Raw genomic sequence first — 17052 nt, 5'->3', positions numbered from 1 at the left:
TCTGTCTAAAAATATAATATACATACAAATAATTACTCGGAATTCAAAGAGGAAATAGGAACGTATAAGTCCGGAACCAGAATTATACAAGCAGGTGACCAGTCGGTTGAATGTGAAAGAAACAACAACATTCCTTCTTCAATTATTTATGAAATCATTTATTATTGCTTATGTGCGTAAGAAAGACACAATTTCTGGACAATACAGAGCGTACAAAAATATAAAGCATCCGCCTCAGCAATGGCTTTATAACCCAGAAATTACAAAACGAGCACAATGAGCGAAATTGCGTCACTTCCGTTTTTGCCTTGATACTTCGACGATAGATTCCGATGAGTGAAAGACTTTTGTAATCATGTTTGTAATTATGTGAATTGAAAACATCTTGCTGGACAAGAAGAAGCCTACATTCTGCTGGCGTAAAGCAATGGCCGTGAGGGACTAATTGTGTTCAAAAATACAACATGCCCCTGTCAGACATTCTGGACAGTCTAAAGGACAACCCGTACTTCGGGGCTGGCTTTGGACTAGTGGGCGTCGGAACCGCCTTGGCGTTGGCCAGGAAAGGAGCCCAGGTGGGGATGGTGTTTTTCCGCAGGCATTACATGATCACACTGGAGGTCCCCAGCAAGGACAAGAGCTACCACTGGCTCCTGAGTTGGATCACCAAGCACGCGAACCGAACCCAACATCTCAGCGTGGAGACGTCCTACATGGCGCACGAAAGCGGACGCGTTCAAACCCAGTTCGACTTCCATCCCAGTCCGGGGAATCACATCATCTGGTCAGCAACACTCATACGTTTCCCATGCTCCTAATGATCATACGAAAACATCAAATTAAACTTGTAAAATGAATAAAACCGCTAAAGAAATTTACATCCTGACAAATGGCGCCTTGTTTTTTCATTTGAAACACTATTTGCTTTAAAAAAATATTATTTTATAGAAACTTCCTGTTTTCTGTTGTGTTCAAAAGGTATGGCCGCAAGTGGATCAGAGTTGAGAGGACCAGAGAAAAACAGATGATTGACATGCACACGGGCACCCCGTGGGAGTCCGTCACATTCACAGCATTGGGCCGAGACCGAAAGGTCTTCTTCAATATTTTACAAGAAGGTAAGCACCGGCGTTGTACTTTCAAATTGCATATTCAGCGAGGCTTCCTTCGCTTCCCCAGCCAGGGAGTTGGCGCTGAAGCAGGAAGAAGGACGTACGGTGATGTACACGGCCATGGGTGCCGAATGGCGGCCCTTTGGCTTTCCGCGGCGACGCAGACCCCTGAGCTCCGTGGTGTTGGAGGCGGGAGTGGCCGAAAGGATCGTGGATGACGTCAAAGAGTTTATTGGGAACCCCAAGTGGTACACGGATCGCGGTAAGTCATTCATAATCTTTTTTTAAAGTTCCCCTTGACACCAGTTTCATTGAGCCTCACAAAACTGGATGGACATGACATACGCAGTGTACAGTGATACCTCAACTCACGAACTTAATTGGTTCCCAGAAAGTGTGTGTCAGGCGAAACGTTCATCTGCCAAACATTTATTTCCCATAAGAAACCATTAAAATGAGAATAATCCGTTCCCAGGTCCCCATAAAATATAATTTTCCACAAAATAAGCCTAAAAACTACACAAAATATACCTTATATCACGTATAATAGATGTGCTATTGTATTGTAATTAAAGAAATAAACTGTACTGTGTCATAAAGTCGTTTTATTTACCTTTCTGATGGTCGTTGATGTTGCCTCTTGCCTCTTGATTATATCAGAGTGAAGTTGCCGTGCTTTCTCTGCGATAATACCTTCACACACTGTCCCCTCTTAGCTGCTTTTTGTTAATCCAAATCAACAGAAGTTTTTCAACCTCTTCTATTGCCTGAAATGTTGCTTAGACAACACAGAAATACCCTTAGCCACACGTAGCAATGGTCGACTTAGCATCCTGGTACTGGGACGCTAAGTCACAAAAACGCACACCTCGTTGCTGTTTTTCGATGATCTCCTTCTTCTGCTCGACCATAGTTTTCTTTTGTGTCCTCTTTGGCTTAACACTAGCCTGTGGTGGGGTCTTTTTCGATCCGATAATAGCAAAACTATCCTCGATAACAAACCTTCACACACTGTCCCCTCTTAGCTGCTTTTTGTTAATCCAAATCAACAGAAGTTTTTCAACCTCTTCTATTGCCTGAAATGTTGCTTAGACAACACAGAAATACCCTTAGCCACACGTAGCAATGGTCGACTTAGCATCCTGGTACTGGGACGCTAAGTCACAAAAACGCACACCTCGTTGCTGTTTTTCGATGATCTCCTTCTTCTGCTCGACCATAGTTTTCTTTTGTGTCCTCTTTGGCTTAACACTAGCCTGTGGTGGGGTCTTTTTCGATCCGATAATAGCAAAACTATCCTCGATAACAAACCATGTCTGCACTCAAAGAAAGATGGTGACGAAAACTAGTCCGCCAGCCACCGTCGCGCTGTGTGGTTTGGTTCGTCTGCCAAGATTATATTCTCGCGAATTTAATGTTCGTAAGGCGAAAAGTTCGTGAGCTAAAGCGTTCGTTAAACTGAGGTATCAATGTATTCATTTTCCCTTCAGGCATCCCGTACAGGCGAGGCTACCTGTTGTATGGACCCCCAGGATGTGGGAAAAGCAGCTTTATGTTAGTTTTCTTCACATTTTTAATTGTAGCAAACCATCTTTGTCGCTAACATAGCCGTTTGTATTTCAGTACGGCTCTTGCCGGCGAGCTGGGCTACAGCATTTGTTTGATGAGTCTGAGTGACCGCTCGCTCTCAGATGATCGTCTCAATCACCTGTTGAGTGTGGCCCCCCAGCAAAGTATTATCCTGTTAGAAGACGTGGACGCCGCCTTTGTTAGCCGAGAGCTGCTTCCAACAGAGAGTAAGTCCCTCTCATGTAAAACGTTTTCCGTAATTCACTTTTAGGCAAGGTGAGTGACAGAATACATACAATAGATCAGGGGTGTCAGTCTTGTTTTTTTGCCGCCCGCCATATTGTCATTACGGTTTACTCTTGGGGGTCGTTATGAATTTAGGGAAGCCATTAGAATGTTTCATTCGCTCCACATATTGCGTCCAGAGTGCACAACAAATTGATGAATAACTAGTAAGGGATTAGCCAGCTAGCTGAATCTAAAGAAAGCTAGCTTGTTCGCTCGATAGCTTGCTCAATAGCTCGCTCAATAGCTCACTCATTAGCTTGCTCACTAGATAGCTAGTTCATTAGCTTGCCTGCTAGATAGCTGGCTACATAGCTCGCTAGATAGCTCGCTCAATAGCTTGCTAGATAGGTGTCTAGATAGCTCGCTCAATAGCTCGCTAGCTCAATAGCTCTCTCGCTAGATAGCTTGCTAGATAGCTCGCTCACTAGATAGCTCGCTCACTAGATAGCTCGCTCACTAGATAGCTCGCTCGTTATATATCTCATTCGATAGCTCGCTCGCTCAATAATTCGCTCAATAGCTCGCTCAATAGCTCGCTCGCTAGATATCTCAATAGATAAGCTTTGAATTTCACAAGTTTGATGTGCTTTTATGGGGCGAAGAAAATGATGTGGCGGGTCATATTTGGCCTTGAATTTGACACCTGTGATGTAAGGGATTAGCCAGCTAATGAATTAAAAGAAAGCTAGCTAGTTCGCTCGCTAGCTTGATAGCTAGCTTGCTAGATAGATAGCTCGCTCGTTAGCTAGCTCAATAGATGAGATTTAAATTTCACAAGTTTGATTTGCTTTTGCGGGCCGATTAAAATGATTTTGCGGGCCAGATTTGCCCCCGGGGCCTTGATTTTGACACCTCTGCTACAGATCCTTTAGCTTACCAGGGAATGGGGAGGCTGACTTTCAGCGGCTTACTGAACTCTCTGGACGGAGTGGCTTCATCCGAAGCCAGAATTGTATTTATGACAACAAACTACATTGACAGGTACTTTTGGAGAAAAAAAACAAAAACGCGATGCACAAATGCAAACATCATTTCACACCAAGTCAATTTCTTTGCACGCGCACAGGTTAGATTCCGCGCTGATCCGGCCAGGGCGCGTGGATCTCAAGCAGTATATCGGCCATTGTACCCACTGGCAGCTCAGCCAGATGTTCGGACGTTTTTATCCGGATCAGGCCACCTCGCAGGGCGAACGTTTTGCGACTTCGGCGCTGACGGCCCGCGCGGAGATCAGCGCTGCTCAGGTTCAAGGACACTTTCTGCTGCACAAAATGGACCCTGGTGGATCAATAGAAAATGTCACCCAAATGAAGGAATAATAATAATAATAATAATAATAAATAATAATAATAATACATTTCATTTATAAGCGCCTTTCAAAACTCCCAAGGCAACTTTACAGTCACAGGATATTTTATCTGCGGGTGAGCAGCGGCAGCCACACGCGCCAGCGTTCACTCAACCCGGAATGATGGGGCTGGAGAATTAATTTTTTACATTTTGTCACTCGAAGACGGAAAAGGAATTTACCGCACTGATGTTTCTTCCCCTTATAATTTCCTTATAAATTTCTCCACTGCGAGACTAATAAATGCTAATCCAATCCAATTTATGACCATTTATTTTATTTTGTTATTTTTATGTTATTTATTTTATTTTTATTGTCAGTGTTATTTTTATTTTTATTTTTATTTTTATTTTTATTTTTATTTTTATTTTTATTTGTATTTGTATTTGTATTTTTATATATATATATATATATTTATATATATATATATATATATATATATTTTTCTTTTTTTTTTTTTTTTTTTTTTTTTTTTTTTATTTTTATTTTTTGTTTTTTTTGTTTTTTTATATATATTTATTTATATATATATATTATATATATTTATATTATTCATTTTATATATATATATATTTTTTTTTTAATTATTTTTAATTTTATTAATTTTATTTTTTTAATATATATTTTTGTATTTTTATTTTATTTTTTGTTAATTTTTTTATTTTTATTTTTATTTTTTCAGTTTTAACTTTTACTTTTACTTTTACTTTTACTTTTACTTTTACTTTTACTTTTACTTTTACTTTTACTTTTACGTTTACTTTTACTTTTACTTTTACTTTTACTTTTACTTTTACTTCAATCGTGGGCCATGTCAGCGACAAACTGATTTTAGCCTGGGTTGCTAATGCAAGCACGGAGAGTCTTCACCAGACGTGTACGTTTTCTTTTTCTCTCTGTGCTCATTAAAAAAAAAAACAATATCCAATTATCCGCTGTCCATTTCACTTTTAAGAATTCACTTGTAAGTCTAATTTGAATTCAGAATGATTATTGTCAGCCGTACAGAAAAATGGCGGCGTGGTTGGACAGTGATGAAATATGCATTTGTTCCTGATACAACCCAGACTCTGCCTGCCATTTGTTGACTGGGCTGACAACTCGCAGTGCAATGGCCCCTCCTCTTTCGAGCTCTTCGATGTAATCGAAACTCCTGAGCGACCGCAAAGCTATTTTCTCCCCATCATGGCTGCCGCGCGCCTGTTCCAGAGGAACCCGGTGGCCGCGGTTGCAACTCTCTGCAGGGGTTCGAGGAGTACGTCCTCAGACTCGGATGCTGTGGAAAAGCCTCTGACGATGAAAGATCTCCCGTGCGTCAGCGTTTTGGAGCTGATCTACCGGATGGTCTTTCAGGGCTTCTACAGCCGTGCGCATGAACTTCAGGTAACTTTCTTTAGATGTTCTTTTTCCTCATGACACCCCGACATTGGTCTTATTTGCTCATCAGCTGTACGAGAAGCAGCTCTATGGACCCATCTACAGAAACGCCATGAAGAACGTGTCCCTGGCCAGCCCCAAGCTGCTGGAACAAGTCTTGAGGAACGAAGAAAAGTTTCCTTGCAGAGGAGACATGTCCTTCTGGAAGGATTATCGGGATATGAAAGGATTCGGCTACGGACCTTTTACGGTGTAAGTAAGCGCCTACGACAGTTTTCCGTTCTGTTTCTATCGCTAGAGTATGCAAGTAATGTGGACAAAAAATTGGATTAAATGCTATCAAGTTCTTTTTCAATATTCATATCGGGGGCATATATTGACCCACTTCGAACTAGGGACAATTTCTTCAGTGGGGCTAAGTTATTTATTTATTTATTTATTTATTTATTTATGTATTTATTTATTTGTTTGTTTGTTTATGTATGCATTTATTTGGGTATTTCTATTTATGTGTTTGTTTACTTGTTTATTTATATATGTATTTATTCATCCATTCATTTGTTTATTTACGTATTTATTTATGTATTTATTTACATGTTGGTGTTTTTATTTATTTATATTTATATTTGTTTATTTGTTTGTGTATCTATTTATCTGTGTTTATTTCTGTATGTATGTATTTATTTTTTATGTAATTATTTATTTGTTAATTTATTTATTTATGTATTTATTTATTTATTTATTTATTCATCCATTCATTCATTTATTCTTGTATTTATTTATTCATTTATTTATTTATTTATTCATCTGTGTGTTTATTTCTGTGTGTATTTTTAATGTAATTATTTATTTATTTTTATTTATTTATTTATTTATTTATTTATTTATTTATTTATTTATTTATTTATTTATTTATTTATTTATTTATTTATGTATGTATGTGTGTATTGTTTATTTATTTCTCTGTGTGTATCTGTTTATTTATTTCTCTGTGTGTTTATTTTGTATGTATTTATTTTTATATAATTGTTTATTTCTATTTATTTATGTACTTTTGTATTTATTTGTGTATTTATTTATTCATTCATTCATTCATCTATTCGTGTATTATTTGTTTATTTATTTACTTACTGCTGTATTTTTTGTGTATTTCTTTTTTCAAATGTGTATTTATTTATTCATTTATTTGTGTATCATTTTATTTATTTATCTGTGTGTTTATGTATTTATTTATTTTTGTTGATTGATTTATTGATGTAGGTATTTATTTGTGTATTTATTTATTTGTTCATTCATTTATCTATTAATGTACTATTTATTTATTTGTGTATCTATTTATTCGTTTGCTTTATTTATTTAGTTAGTTATTTATCAATTTATGTATTTATTTATTCATATATTTGTTCATTCGTTTGTTCATTTATCAACCGTTGACCTAACTGCAGGGGCCGGGGGGGTTGCGGTCATTTTTGTTTTTCAAGAGAAGGGGAGAGCTGGTACAAGCTGAGGATGGCCTTGAACAAGCGCATGATGCTTCCCAAAGATTCGGCGCAATATTGCGGCATTCTCAACGCCGTGGTTGCCGACTTCATGGTCAGGCTCTGCTACGTGCGCCGCTGCAGCCCCAGCGGAGATTTGGTGATGAATTTGGCTCATGAGTTCTATCATTTTTCACTTGAAGGTAAATGCTGTTTTTATTAGTTTTGTTTTTATGTGCGTGAACTTGGAGCTGCACTATTAGTGGTTTTGCCAGTTTTTTTCTGTATAACCGATCCTGAACAAACTGAAATACAGTGATACCTTGGCTTATGAACTTAATTGGTTCCCAGACAGAGTGTGAAAGTAGAAAAGTGTGTATCCCAAAAATTAATTTCCCATAGGAAACCATTAAAATGAGAATAATCCGTTCCCAGGTCCCCATAAAACATAATTTTCTACTTTGTAGTTTTCTAAGCCTTAAAACTACACAAAATATATCTTATTTTATGTATAATAAATGTGCTCTTGTATTATAATTAAAGAAATAATCTGTACTGTATAATAAAGTCGTTTTATTTACCTTTGTGATGGTCGTTGATGGCTTGATGGAATGGAGTGGACGCTTTCATCAGCATTAAACAGTTGATGAGGAACGTAGCCTTCTTCTTTCACCATCTTGAGGAATGATCCCTAGTAGGTGCTTTCTCTGCGATAATTTGACCTCGTTCCTCATCAATTGTGTTCTGTTTAGCTGGGTTGATAGCTTTATTTTAACCTTGCAGTCTACACTTTGTAGACTGCAACACTTTGCCTTTGAACTATCAAAATTGAAACGAGTCCAGATTTCACTGTTTTCTATCAAATTTCTCTCTCTCTCTCTCTCTCTCTCTCTCTCTCTCTCTCTCTCTCTCTCTCTCTCTCTCTCTCTCTCTCTCTCTCTCTCTCTCTCTCTCTCTCTCTCTCTCTCTCTCTCTCTCTCTCTCTCTCTCTCTCTCACCTCCCTTCACTGCTGCGTTCTTGACCAATCACATGGCTTTAACCGACGACTGGGGGCGGGGAATACAGGACCAAAACCAGCCGGCTGCCATTTTCATGTTAGGAGAGCGGGCTCGTTCATGAACGACACATCACTCATTGTGGCAGCTCCGTGTGTATCCCGAAAAATAGTTTGTATGCCAAGGTAAAATTTTTTTGAATTTAACGTTCGTAAACCGAAAAGTTCGTAAGCCATGGGTTTGGTAAACCGAGGTATCACTGTACTCGCTAATTTTGAGCTTTTTGTGCTTTTTCTGTAACTGACTATAATGGCACAAGATAGTGACAGGTAGCCGACTTCTGGTCTTGAGTTACAACTAAAAGTTTGAGATGTGAGCACTCGAGGCAAGCAGCAAATTTTAATAATTATAATAATATTATTATTATATTAATAATATTAAAATTTATATGCAACAAGCAGCAGCACCATGACAGAAAATTGTGTCTTTCCATATCAGCTATCGCCACAATCTTGTTTGAGACCAGACTGGGCGCCCTGGAAAAGAACATTCCGGCAGGCACGCAGCAGTTTATCGGCGCCATCGCCAAGATGTTTTCCAATAGCCTGGCCGTGGTGATGTTACCCAAGTGGAGCCGGAATCTGCTTCCTTACTGGGGACGTTACATCGATGGATGGGAGGGCATCTTCAGTTTTGGTAATTTGTCAAACACGCTTGAACTCCACGCCTGATATGGAAAGTTAGAAAATATTTTAGCCTCTGAAAGCGGGACATGTGCAAAAAAGGCGCTTATAAATAATATTTTATTATTATTATTATTATTATTATTATTATTATAAAAAACAGGTTTTGGTTTGAAGCTACCAAAATGTACCGTATTTTCCGATGTATGAGGCGCATTGGCCATTGAAATGAATGGGGAAGACCCCTTGCGGCCGCAGGCGGTATTGCGCCTCCATAGAAATGAATAGGAAAGTGGCCTGGCCATTGAAATTGTTAGGGAGAGCGCCCCTGGTGGACAAAGGCGGTATTTTCTTCCGTAGAAATGATTGGGAAAATGCCCTCCGCATTGAAATGAATGGAGGAAGAGTATCCCCTGGCGGCAAAAGACGGTATTGCAATTCCCTTCAAACGATGGTTTTTTTTTTTGGTAGAATAAACCTCGTTGCATATACAGTGATACCTCGGTTTACGAACCCATTGGCTTACAAACTTCGCTTTACGAACATTAAATTTATGAAAATTTTACCTTGGCATACAAACTTTATTCGGGATACACACGGAGCTTCCTCAAGAGTGATGTGTCATTCGCAAATGAGCCGTTATTAGAAAGTAGTAAAGAATGTTTTATGGGGACCTGGGAACGGATTATTCTCATTTTAATGTTTTTTTCGGATACACTTGTCTTTCACACTGGGAACCAATTAAGTTCATAAGCCAAGGTATCACTGTACATTATTATATTATTATTATATTATTATTGCGTATTCTTATATCTAGAGTGCATATTTGATAATTGTGGACTATATATGGTTGTTTTTCCCTTAAAGGACAACCGATGTCTCCGGACAAGTTGTGTCTATAATTTGTAAAATGGCTTCAAATGACTTCTACTGAGCGTATTTTACAAAGATTCCACCGCATATAGCTATATTTTACGTTTTAAGACTCGCGCTGAATATTCAAGAAGTCTTGTTTTTGAGTTGGTGACGAGTCCGTACGTGACGTCACTAAAGAACCGCCCCTGACCGTAAAAAAAGACGCATTTTAGCGGTCCTTCCATCACGTCAATGTATTTTGCTGTACCTGTTTGGTCTGGGGACCTTGTGTTGCACCCAAAAGCCGCCAGGAGGCCAGAAGAGGGCCTCCAAGCTCAATATAAGGAATTTATCAGCCTGTGGAAAGAGAGGTGGCCACAGGAGGTCGCCATTTTGTGCCTCTTTTTTTGGATGAGAGATTTTCCCCCAATGTTGCCTCAAAATGGCAAAAATACATTCTTTAATCGATTGCAAACATGTATGCTTTCCTCTTCAGAACTATTTGAATCATATTCATAACTGGATGTGTTATAAGAAAACATATTCTCCGAATCTGAAGCCATTGTTTTGATTCACTAGCAATGCAAGACGTCTTGGCGTGACTTCACGAACTGGGGGTGGGACTTTCTGAAAATGCCCAATTCGCAGCTCAATTTTTTTTGCAGATTTTGGACACTTAAAGTCATTTTTATTTGTGTTTTGCATTTGACTAAAAATATTATACTGCGTGTTTTGGGTACTTTTGATGTTATAAAACGATTTTCTGGTGTCAGTTAAAAAACAAAAAAGTGACGTCGGTTGTCCTTTAGACATTGTTTTCCACTTGTACAGCTCAGTCTTAAAACAGATTTTGGTACCTGCTTTCTACATACTTTGTGACGCTATGTACAGTGTTTTTATTTTTTCCCCCTGCACACTTTGGGTGCGCCTTATATACCGGAAAATATGGTACGTACGTGTGTTGTTATAGGATACACTGAAAAGTTTGATTTCCATTTTGAAAGATTTTGTCATGGAAAAGCTACATTAGCTACATTGCTTCTGTTAAGAAAAAACAACTTTCGCATCTCTGTCTTTTTATGTATGTATTTTTTTAGCCAAACCACTGATTGACAAGAAGTTCGAGGACATTCAGCGACGCATAGAGTGCAACCAAAATGTGGAGGGAGAGTACCTGACGTACTTACTGTCAAACGCCGAGATGGACACCAAAGACGTTTACGGCAGCATAGCCGAGCTTCTCTTAGCCGGAGTGGACACGGTCATTTTTTTTAAATTAATTAATTTATTAATTCTAACACAGTGATTTATAAAGTGCTCTTATTTCTAAAAAAAAATACAAGAGCTTGTCACAAATGTTCTTTTCATGTGTCGTAGATCTCCAACACTCTGACGTGGACTTTGCACCTGCTTTCCCAGCACCCTCAAATCCAAGAGAAGCTCCATCGAGAAGTGTCCGGGTTGAAAACAGAAGATGGGAGTCTGTCTGCAAGCGACTTGGCACACTTGCCGTATTTGAAAGCCGTCATCAAGGAAGCGCTAAGGTATGGACGAGTCCTTGGATTTTTTTTCCCTTTCTCACCCATTGTTTGGTGTCTGATTTTCATGCTCTTTACACGTGTCTGAAACCTAAGCGGTTTTTGTAAGTGTGTATATTGTGGTGGGAGCATATTTTAGGAGTCCCATGGCTTGTAACTTGGTGCTCTCCATCTTGGCAGTTCATCCAAATTAATTCCAGTTGCAAGCAGATACATAAATATAATAATAATAATAATAATAATAATAATAATAATAATAATAATAATACATTACATTTTAAGCGCCTTTCAAAGCTCTCAAGGACTCTTTACAGTCACAGACAAGCATAAGTACTATCACAAATAAAATACAATCAGAAATAGAATGCAATAAATAAAATACAATTATAAATAGAAACAAGAGAGAGAGCTACAAGAAAATGCAATTTTAAATAGGTGGTTTTTTATTTGTCGGGTTATGTACTTATATTTTACTTATATTTCTGTATGGCCTTTTCTCTTGTTTCTACTTATAACTGTATTTTATTTATTGTATTCTATTTGTGATTGTATTTTATTTATTATAGTACCTATGCTTGTCTGTGACTGTAAAGTGTCCTTGAGAGCTTTGAAAGGCGCTTGAAACGAAATGTATTATTATTATTATTATTATTATTATTATATATTTACGTATCTATTTGTCTGTTTTATTTATTTAGGTATTTAGTTTGGTATTTACACTATACTATATGTACACAATACATTCTATTTGTCTATTTATTTATTTATTGACATTTAACTTTATATTTATTTGCCTCGGTATTTATTTATTTACCTCTGTATCCATTTATTTATTTGTTTGTTTATTTATTTGTGATTACTTTTTTGTATTTATTTGTCCGGTTGTTTATTTATGTATTTATTTGTCTGGTTATGTGTTTATTTATTTATGTATCTATATGAGTATTTATTTATTTATTTATTTATTCATTCATTCATTCTGGTTACGCTATATGCGGCGCTGAATGTCCTTGAATTTGTTGTCAATTATTTATTTACCTCTGTATTAATTAATTTATTTGTTTGTTTATTTATTTGTGATTTTTTATGTATTTATTTGTATTGTTGTTTATTTATGTATTTATTTGTATGGTTATGTGTTTATTTATGTATTTATGTATTTATTTATATTGAACTATTTACATTTATTTGCTTCTGTATTTATTGTTTGCTTATGCATTTATTTATCTATTTCATTATTTATCTGCTTATGTGTTTGTTTATTTATGTATCTATTTGTAGCATTAATGTATTTATGTACAGTGATACATCGGTTTACGAACCCCTTGGCTTACGAACTTTTCGGTTACAAAGTATTTTTCGGGATACACATGGAGCTGCCACAATGAGTGATGTGTTGTTCGGGAACAGCCCGTTCTAAAAGAAAATGGCAGCCGGCTTGTTTTGGTCCTCTATTCCCCGCCCCCAGTCGTCGGTTAAAGCCACGTGATTGGTCAAGAACGCAGCAGTGAGGGGGGGAGGGTGGTTTAAACATTAAAGAGACAGGCAGACGACAGAGAGAGTGACAAAATGGATAGAAAACAGTGATATTTGGACTTGTTTCAGCTTTGATAGCTCAAAGGCACAGTGTAGACTGCAAGGTTAAAATTCCCATCAATCAGGCTCTACAAATAACCCGCACAAGCCATCTGTACACTTAATGCAAAAAGCTATCAACCCATCTAAACAGAACACAATTGATGAGGAACAAGGTAAAATGATCGCAGAGAAAGCACCTGCTAGGGATAATTCCTCAAGATGGTAAAAGAAGGCTACGTTCCTCATCAAGTGTTTAATGCTGATGAAACCGGCCACTCCATTCCATCAAGCCATCAACGACCACCACAAAGGTAAATAAAATGACTTTATTATACTGTAGAGTTTATTTCTTTAATTATAATACCATAGCACATTTATTATATGTAAAATAAGGTGTATTTTGTGTAGTTTTAAGGCTTAGAAAATTAGAAAGTAGAAAATTATGTTTTATGTGGACCTGGGAACGAATTACTCTCATTTTAATGGTTTCTTATGGGAAATTAATTTTTGGGACACACATTTTTCGCCTTACACCCTCTGTCTGGGAACCAATTAAGTTTGTAAGCAAAGTTATCACTGTATTTGTTTATTAATTATTTTTATGTTATTTATGTATGTATGTATGTGTTTGTTTGTTTTTGCCTTTGCTATCTAATCTGGTTAGAGGTCATGGTATTAAACCTTTGAGAGGCCACTTGGTCTTTGTGTCCAGTTGTAATCACTGTATTATTTATTTTTCTTCCAGGATGTATCCAATCATCCCTTTCAACGCAAGGGTCATAAGTGAAAAGAGTATCTGTGTTGGTGGCTATCACTTTTCCAAAAATGTAAGTCTATCACCCGTCTTTCGATTTCCTGCACCGCTCCCAACAAATGATATCTTTCCAGACAGTTTTCACGTTTTGCCACTACGCCATCAGCCACGATGAAGAAACTTTCCCGCAGCCGTTCGCTTTCAAGCCAGAACGATGGCTGCGCGACGGCCGCCAGAGGCCTAATGCTTTCGGCTCCATCCCGTTTGGCTTCGGCGTCCGAGGCTGCGTTGGTCGCAGGATTGCAGAGCTGGAGATGTATCTAGTTTTATTTCAAGTAGGTCACTGTGTGATGAAGCGGTTCATGGGTTAAAGACCAGTACAACTTTATTCTGTGCTTTGTCTTTTCAGATTATCAGGACATTTAAGATCAAAGCAGACCCCAGCGTCGGCGAGGTCAAATGCCTCAACCGCACCGTTCTCGTTCCAGATCGAGTGATCAATCTCCATTTTGTGGACAGAGGATGCGAAAAGCCAGCCTAGGAAAAACTGACTTAACAGATGAAAATACAGCAATATTGTAGAGGAAAGACAATGAGGACAGAAAAACCGCCAGCAATTAATTCCACCTCACCCCGTGAAGACAAATGAAATCGGCATTTTCACTCATGCTTGCAGGGATTTGTATTATCTCACCCCTCGCCCACATTGGATTGGATTAGCCTTTATTAGTCTCGCAGTGGAGAAATTTACATTTCACAGCAGCAAAGATATGAAAAAGGTGCCAACACACCCCGCAACCGACAGAGAGAGGTATTTTTATGTTCCAATGTTAATGTTGAAGTCAAAATTGGTGAAAATAAATCATATTACTGTTTGTTTTTATAGTATTTTACAAATGACCTGCTCTTTTATTACATATGCGTACGCCGTACAGTATATGTTGTAAAATACAGTGAGACCTCGGTTTACGAACCCCTTGGCTTACGAACTTTTTGGTTTACAAACGTTAAATTTATGACAATTTTACCTTGGCATATGAACTTTTTTCGTACACTGAGCTGCCTCAATGAGTGATGTGTTTTTCGCGAACGAGTCCGTTCTAACAACAAAATGGCAGCCGGCTGTTTTTGTTCTCTATTCACCACCCCCAGTCTTCGGTTAAAGCCACCTGATTGGTCAAGAACGCAGCAGTGAGGGGAGGTGGTTTAAACGTTGAAGAGATAGGCAGATGACAGTGAGAGAGTTTCAACTTTGATAGTTCAAAGGCAGAGTGTAGACTGCAAGGTTAAAATATCACATCAATCAGGCTCCATAAACAACCCGCACAAGCCATCTGTACACTTGATGCAAAAAGCTATCAACCCAGCTAAACAGATCACAATTGATGAGGAACTAGATAAAATTATCACAGAGAAAGCACCTACAACGGATCATTCCTCAAGATGGTGAAAGAAGGTGGTTACGTTCCACATCAAGTGTTTAATGCTGATGAAACTGGCCACTCCATTCCATCAAGCCATCAACGACCATCACAAAGGTAAATAAAACAACTTTATTATACTGTACAGTTTATTTCTTTAATTATAATACCATAGCACATTTATTATATGTAAAATAAGGTATATTTTGTGTAGTTTTAAGGCTTAGAAAATCAGAAAGTAGAAAATTATGTTTTATGGGGACTTGGGAATGGATTATAATTATTTTAATGGTTTCCTATGGGAAATAAATTTTTGGGATACACACTTTTCGCCGGACACACTATGTCTGGGAACCAATTAAGTTCGTAAGCCAAGGTATCACTGTACTTAAAATGTGCTTTTAAAAAGTTGTTTTCTAGTCTTGGAACAAGTTGAAAATGTTTCCACTGATTATCATGGGAAGTACTGATTCGGTTTTTGAATAGGTTTCTGGAACATATTATGGTCGAAAACTGTACTCTACCTGAAAGTAATTTGGAACACCCAGAGTCAAGAAAAAGCATAAATTAGTGTAATTTAAAATGATATACATCAACATATATGTAACTTTTGTGTTGCTGTGGAAAGGTTTGTTGAGTCTTCAAAGTTGACGATTAGCAACCATAGCGACCATCAGCAATGGCTTCGATGAAGACTAATCCAGACAATTTTGCAGCATTCTCGTCACGGAGACCACAACGTGTGAGTTAACTCTTTCCTCCCTAGCAGGCATTTTGCATTTCTTCCCCCACAGCCTACAGAGCCTGCAGCCTAGCTTTGTAGTGTGCTCACTGAGAGCCTTCAGCAGGAAATTCATAACTAACATGTGTTTAAAGGACAACCGACGTCTCCGTACAAGTTGTGTCCATAATTTGTAAAATGGCTTCAAATGACTACTGAGCGTATTTTACAAAGATTCCACCGCATATAGCTATATTTTACGTTTTAAGACTCGCGCTGAGTATTCAGAAAGTCTTGCTTTTGAGTTGGTGACGAGTCCGTACGTGACGTCACTAAAGGACCGCCCTTTACCATAAAAAAGACGCATTGTAGCGGTCCTTCCATCACGTCAATGTATTTTGCTGTACCTGTTTGGTCTGGGGAATTCGTGTTGCACCCAAAAGCCGCCAGGAGGCCAGAAGAGGGCGTCCAAGCTCCATATAAGGAATTTATCCACCTGTGGAAACGGAAGTGGCCACAGGATGTCGCCATTTTGTGCCTTTTTTTTGGGTGAGAGATCTTCCCCCAATGTTGCCTCAAAACGGCAACAATTAATTCTTTAATGGATTGCAAACACGTATGCTTTCCTCTTCAGAACTATTTGAATCATATTCATAACTGGATGTGTAACAACAAAGCATATTCTCAGAATCTGAAGCCATTGTTTTGACGTCACGAACTGGGGGCGGGACCTTCTGAAAATGCCCAATTCGCAGCTAAATTTTATGCAGATTTTGAACACTTTAAGTCATTTTTATAGATGTTTTGCATTTGACTAAAAATATCATACTGCGTGTTTTGGGTATTTTAGATGCTATAAAACGTTTTCTGGTGTCAGTTAAAAAACAAAAAAGTGACGTCGGTTGTCCTTTAAATAAACTGTTATAACTTCTTTATTTGTGTTTCAATCTTCATGAAACTTTCTGTACATTTTCATAACATAACCGAATAAGATAATGTTTTTTTTGTGAAATTGATTGAAGTTTTAGAAAATTATTGCAATGTTAATGATTTTTTTTTCCAAAACCTGCAAATTACAACAAAATGCATTCACAACAAGTCACATATGCATGAAATAAATCTAGAATGCATTTAAAATAATTCAGGATGTTTTTCTTTGTGGTATGGTTTAAAACATGGAATGCATAGGTTCACCTTGCATTGCTCACAACCTGTTCTTGGCTCGCGACGAATTTTCTTCTTTGCACACTCTTTACATGTTCTCTTTTTATCTAATTCTACTGGCCAATGAAGGAGGGCAGAAGTGTCATTCTCCTTCATGCATTCTCTTTTTC

General features: G+C 37.8%; 3 protein-coding genes across 5 annotated transcripts in view; all 3 read left to right on the top strand.

Annotated features, from left to right (window-relative positions):
- Positions 1 to 8033, top strand: part of akap19 (A-kinase anchoring protein 19) — a 176024-nt gene extending 167991 nt beyond the window's left edge. Inside the window, exon 3 of the mRNA XM_089001914.1 lies at positions 8016 to 8033. The gene's annotated coding sequence lies outside the window, so the exon portion shown is untranslated. The remainder of the gene's footprint in view (positions 1 to 8015) is intronic.
- Positions 313 to 4600, top strand: bcs1l (BCS1 ubiquinol-cytochrome c reductase complex chaperone). The gene is made up of 7 exons (XM_089002555.1): positions 313 to 784; positions 979 to 1118; positions 1180 to 1374; positions 2603 to 2666; positions 2736 to 2908; positions 3833 to 3950; positions 4036 to 4600. The coding sequence occupies exons 1-7, from the start codon at positions 465 to 467 to the stop codon at positions 4286 to 4288; spliced, it is 1263 nt and encodes a 420-aa protein (XP_088858681.1). The 5' UTR covers positions 313 to 464; the 3' UTR covers positions 4289 to 4600.
- cyp27a1.1 (cytochrome P450, family 27, subfamily A, polypeptide 1.1) lies at positions 5104 to 14464 on the top strand. 3 transcript variants are annotated; one of them, XM_089001901.1, is made up of 9 exons: positions 5104 to 5700; positions 5765 to 5946; positions 7176 to 7375; positions 8667 to 8864; positions 10804 to 10967; positions 11084 to 11250; positions 13568 to 13649; positions 13715 to 13911; positions 13986 to 14125. In XM_089001901.1, exons 1-8 carry the CDS (start codon positions 5359 to 5361, stop codon positions 13898 to 13900), a joined length of 1521 nt encoding a protein of 506 aa, XP_088858027.1. In that variant the 5' UTR covers positions 5104 to 5358; the 3' UTR covers positions 13901 to 13911; positions 13986 to 14125. The 3 variants fall into 3 exon arrangements, with proteins under 3 accessions (XP_088858027.1, XP_088858028.1, XP_088858026.1); XM_089001900.1 differs by having other exon boundaries at positions 5107 to 5700; positions 13711 to 13911; positions 13986 to 14464; XM_089001902.1 differs by lacking the exon at positions 8667 to 8864 and having other exon boundaries at positions 13711 to 13911; positions 13986 to 14464.
- The last annotated feature ends 2588 nt before the right edge of the window (positions 14465 to 17052 follow it).

This window comes from Hippocampus bargibanti, linkage group LG08 (genome assembly GCF_051943395.1).
Source record: "Hippocampus bargibanti isolate YZ-2025 linkage group LG08, ASM5194339v1, whole genome shotgun sequence".
Lineage (NCBI taxonomy): Eukaryota > Metazoa > Chordata > Actinopteri > Syngnathiformes > Syngnathidae > Hippocampus > Hippocampus bargibanti.
Note: the sequence above shows the minus strand (reverse complement) of the source record. Positions and strands in the feature narration are given on the sequence as shown.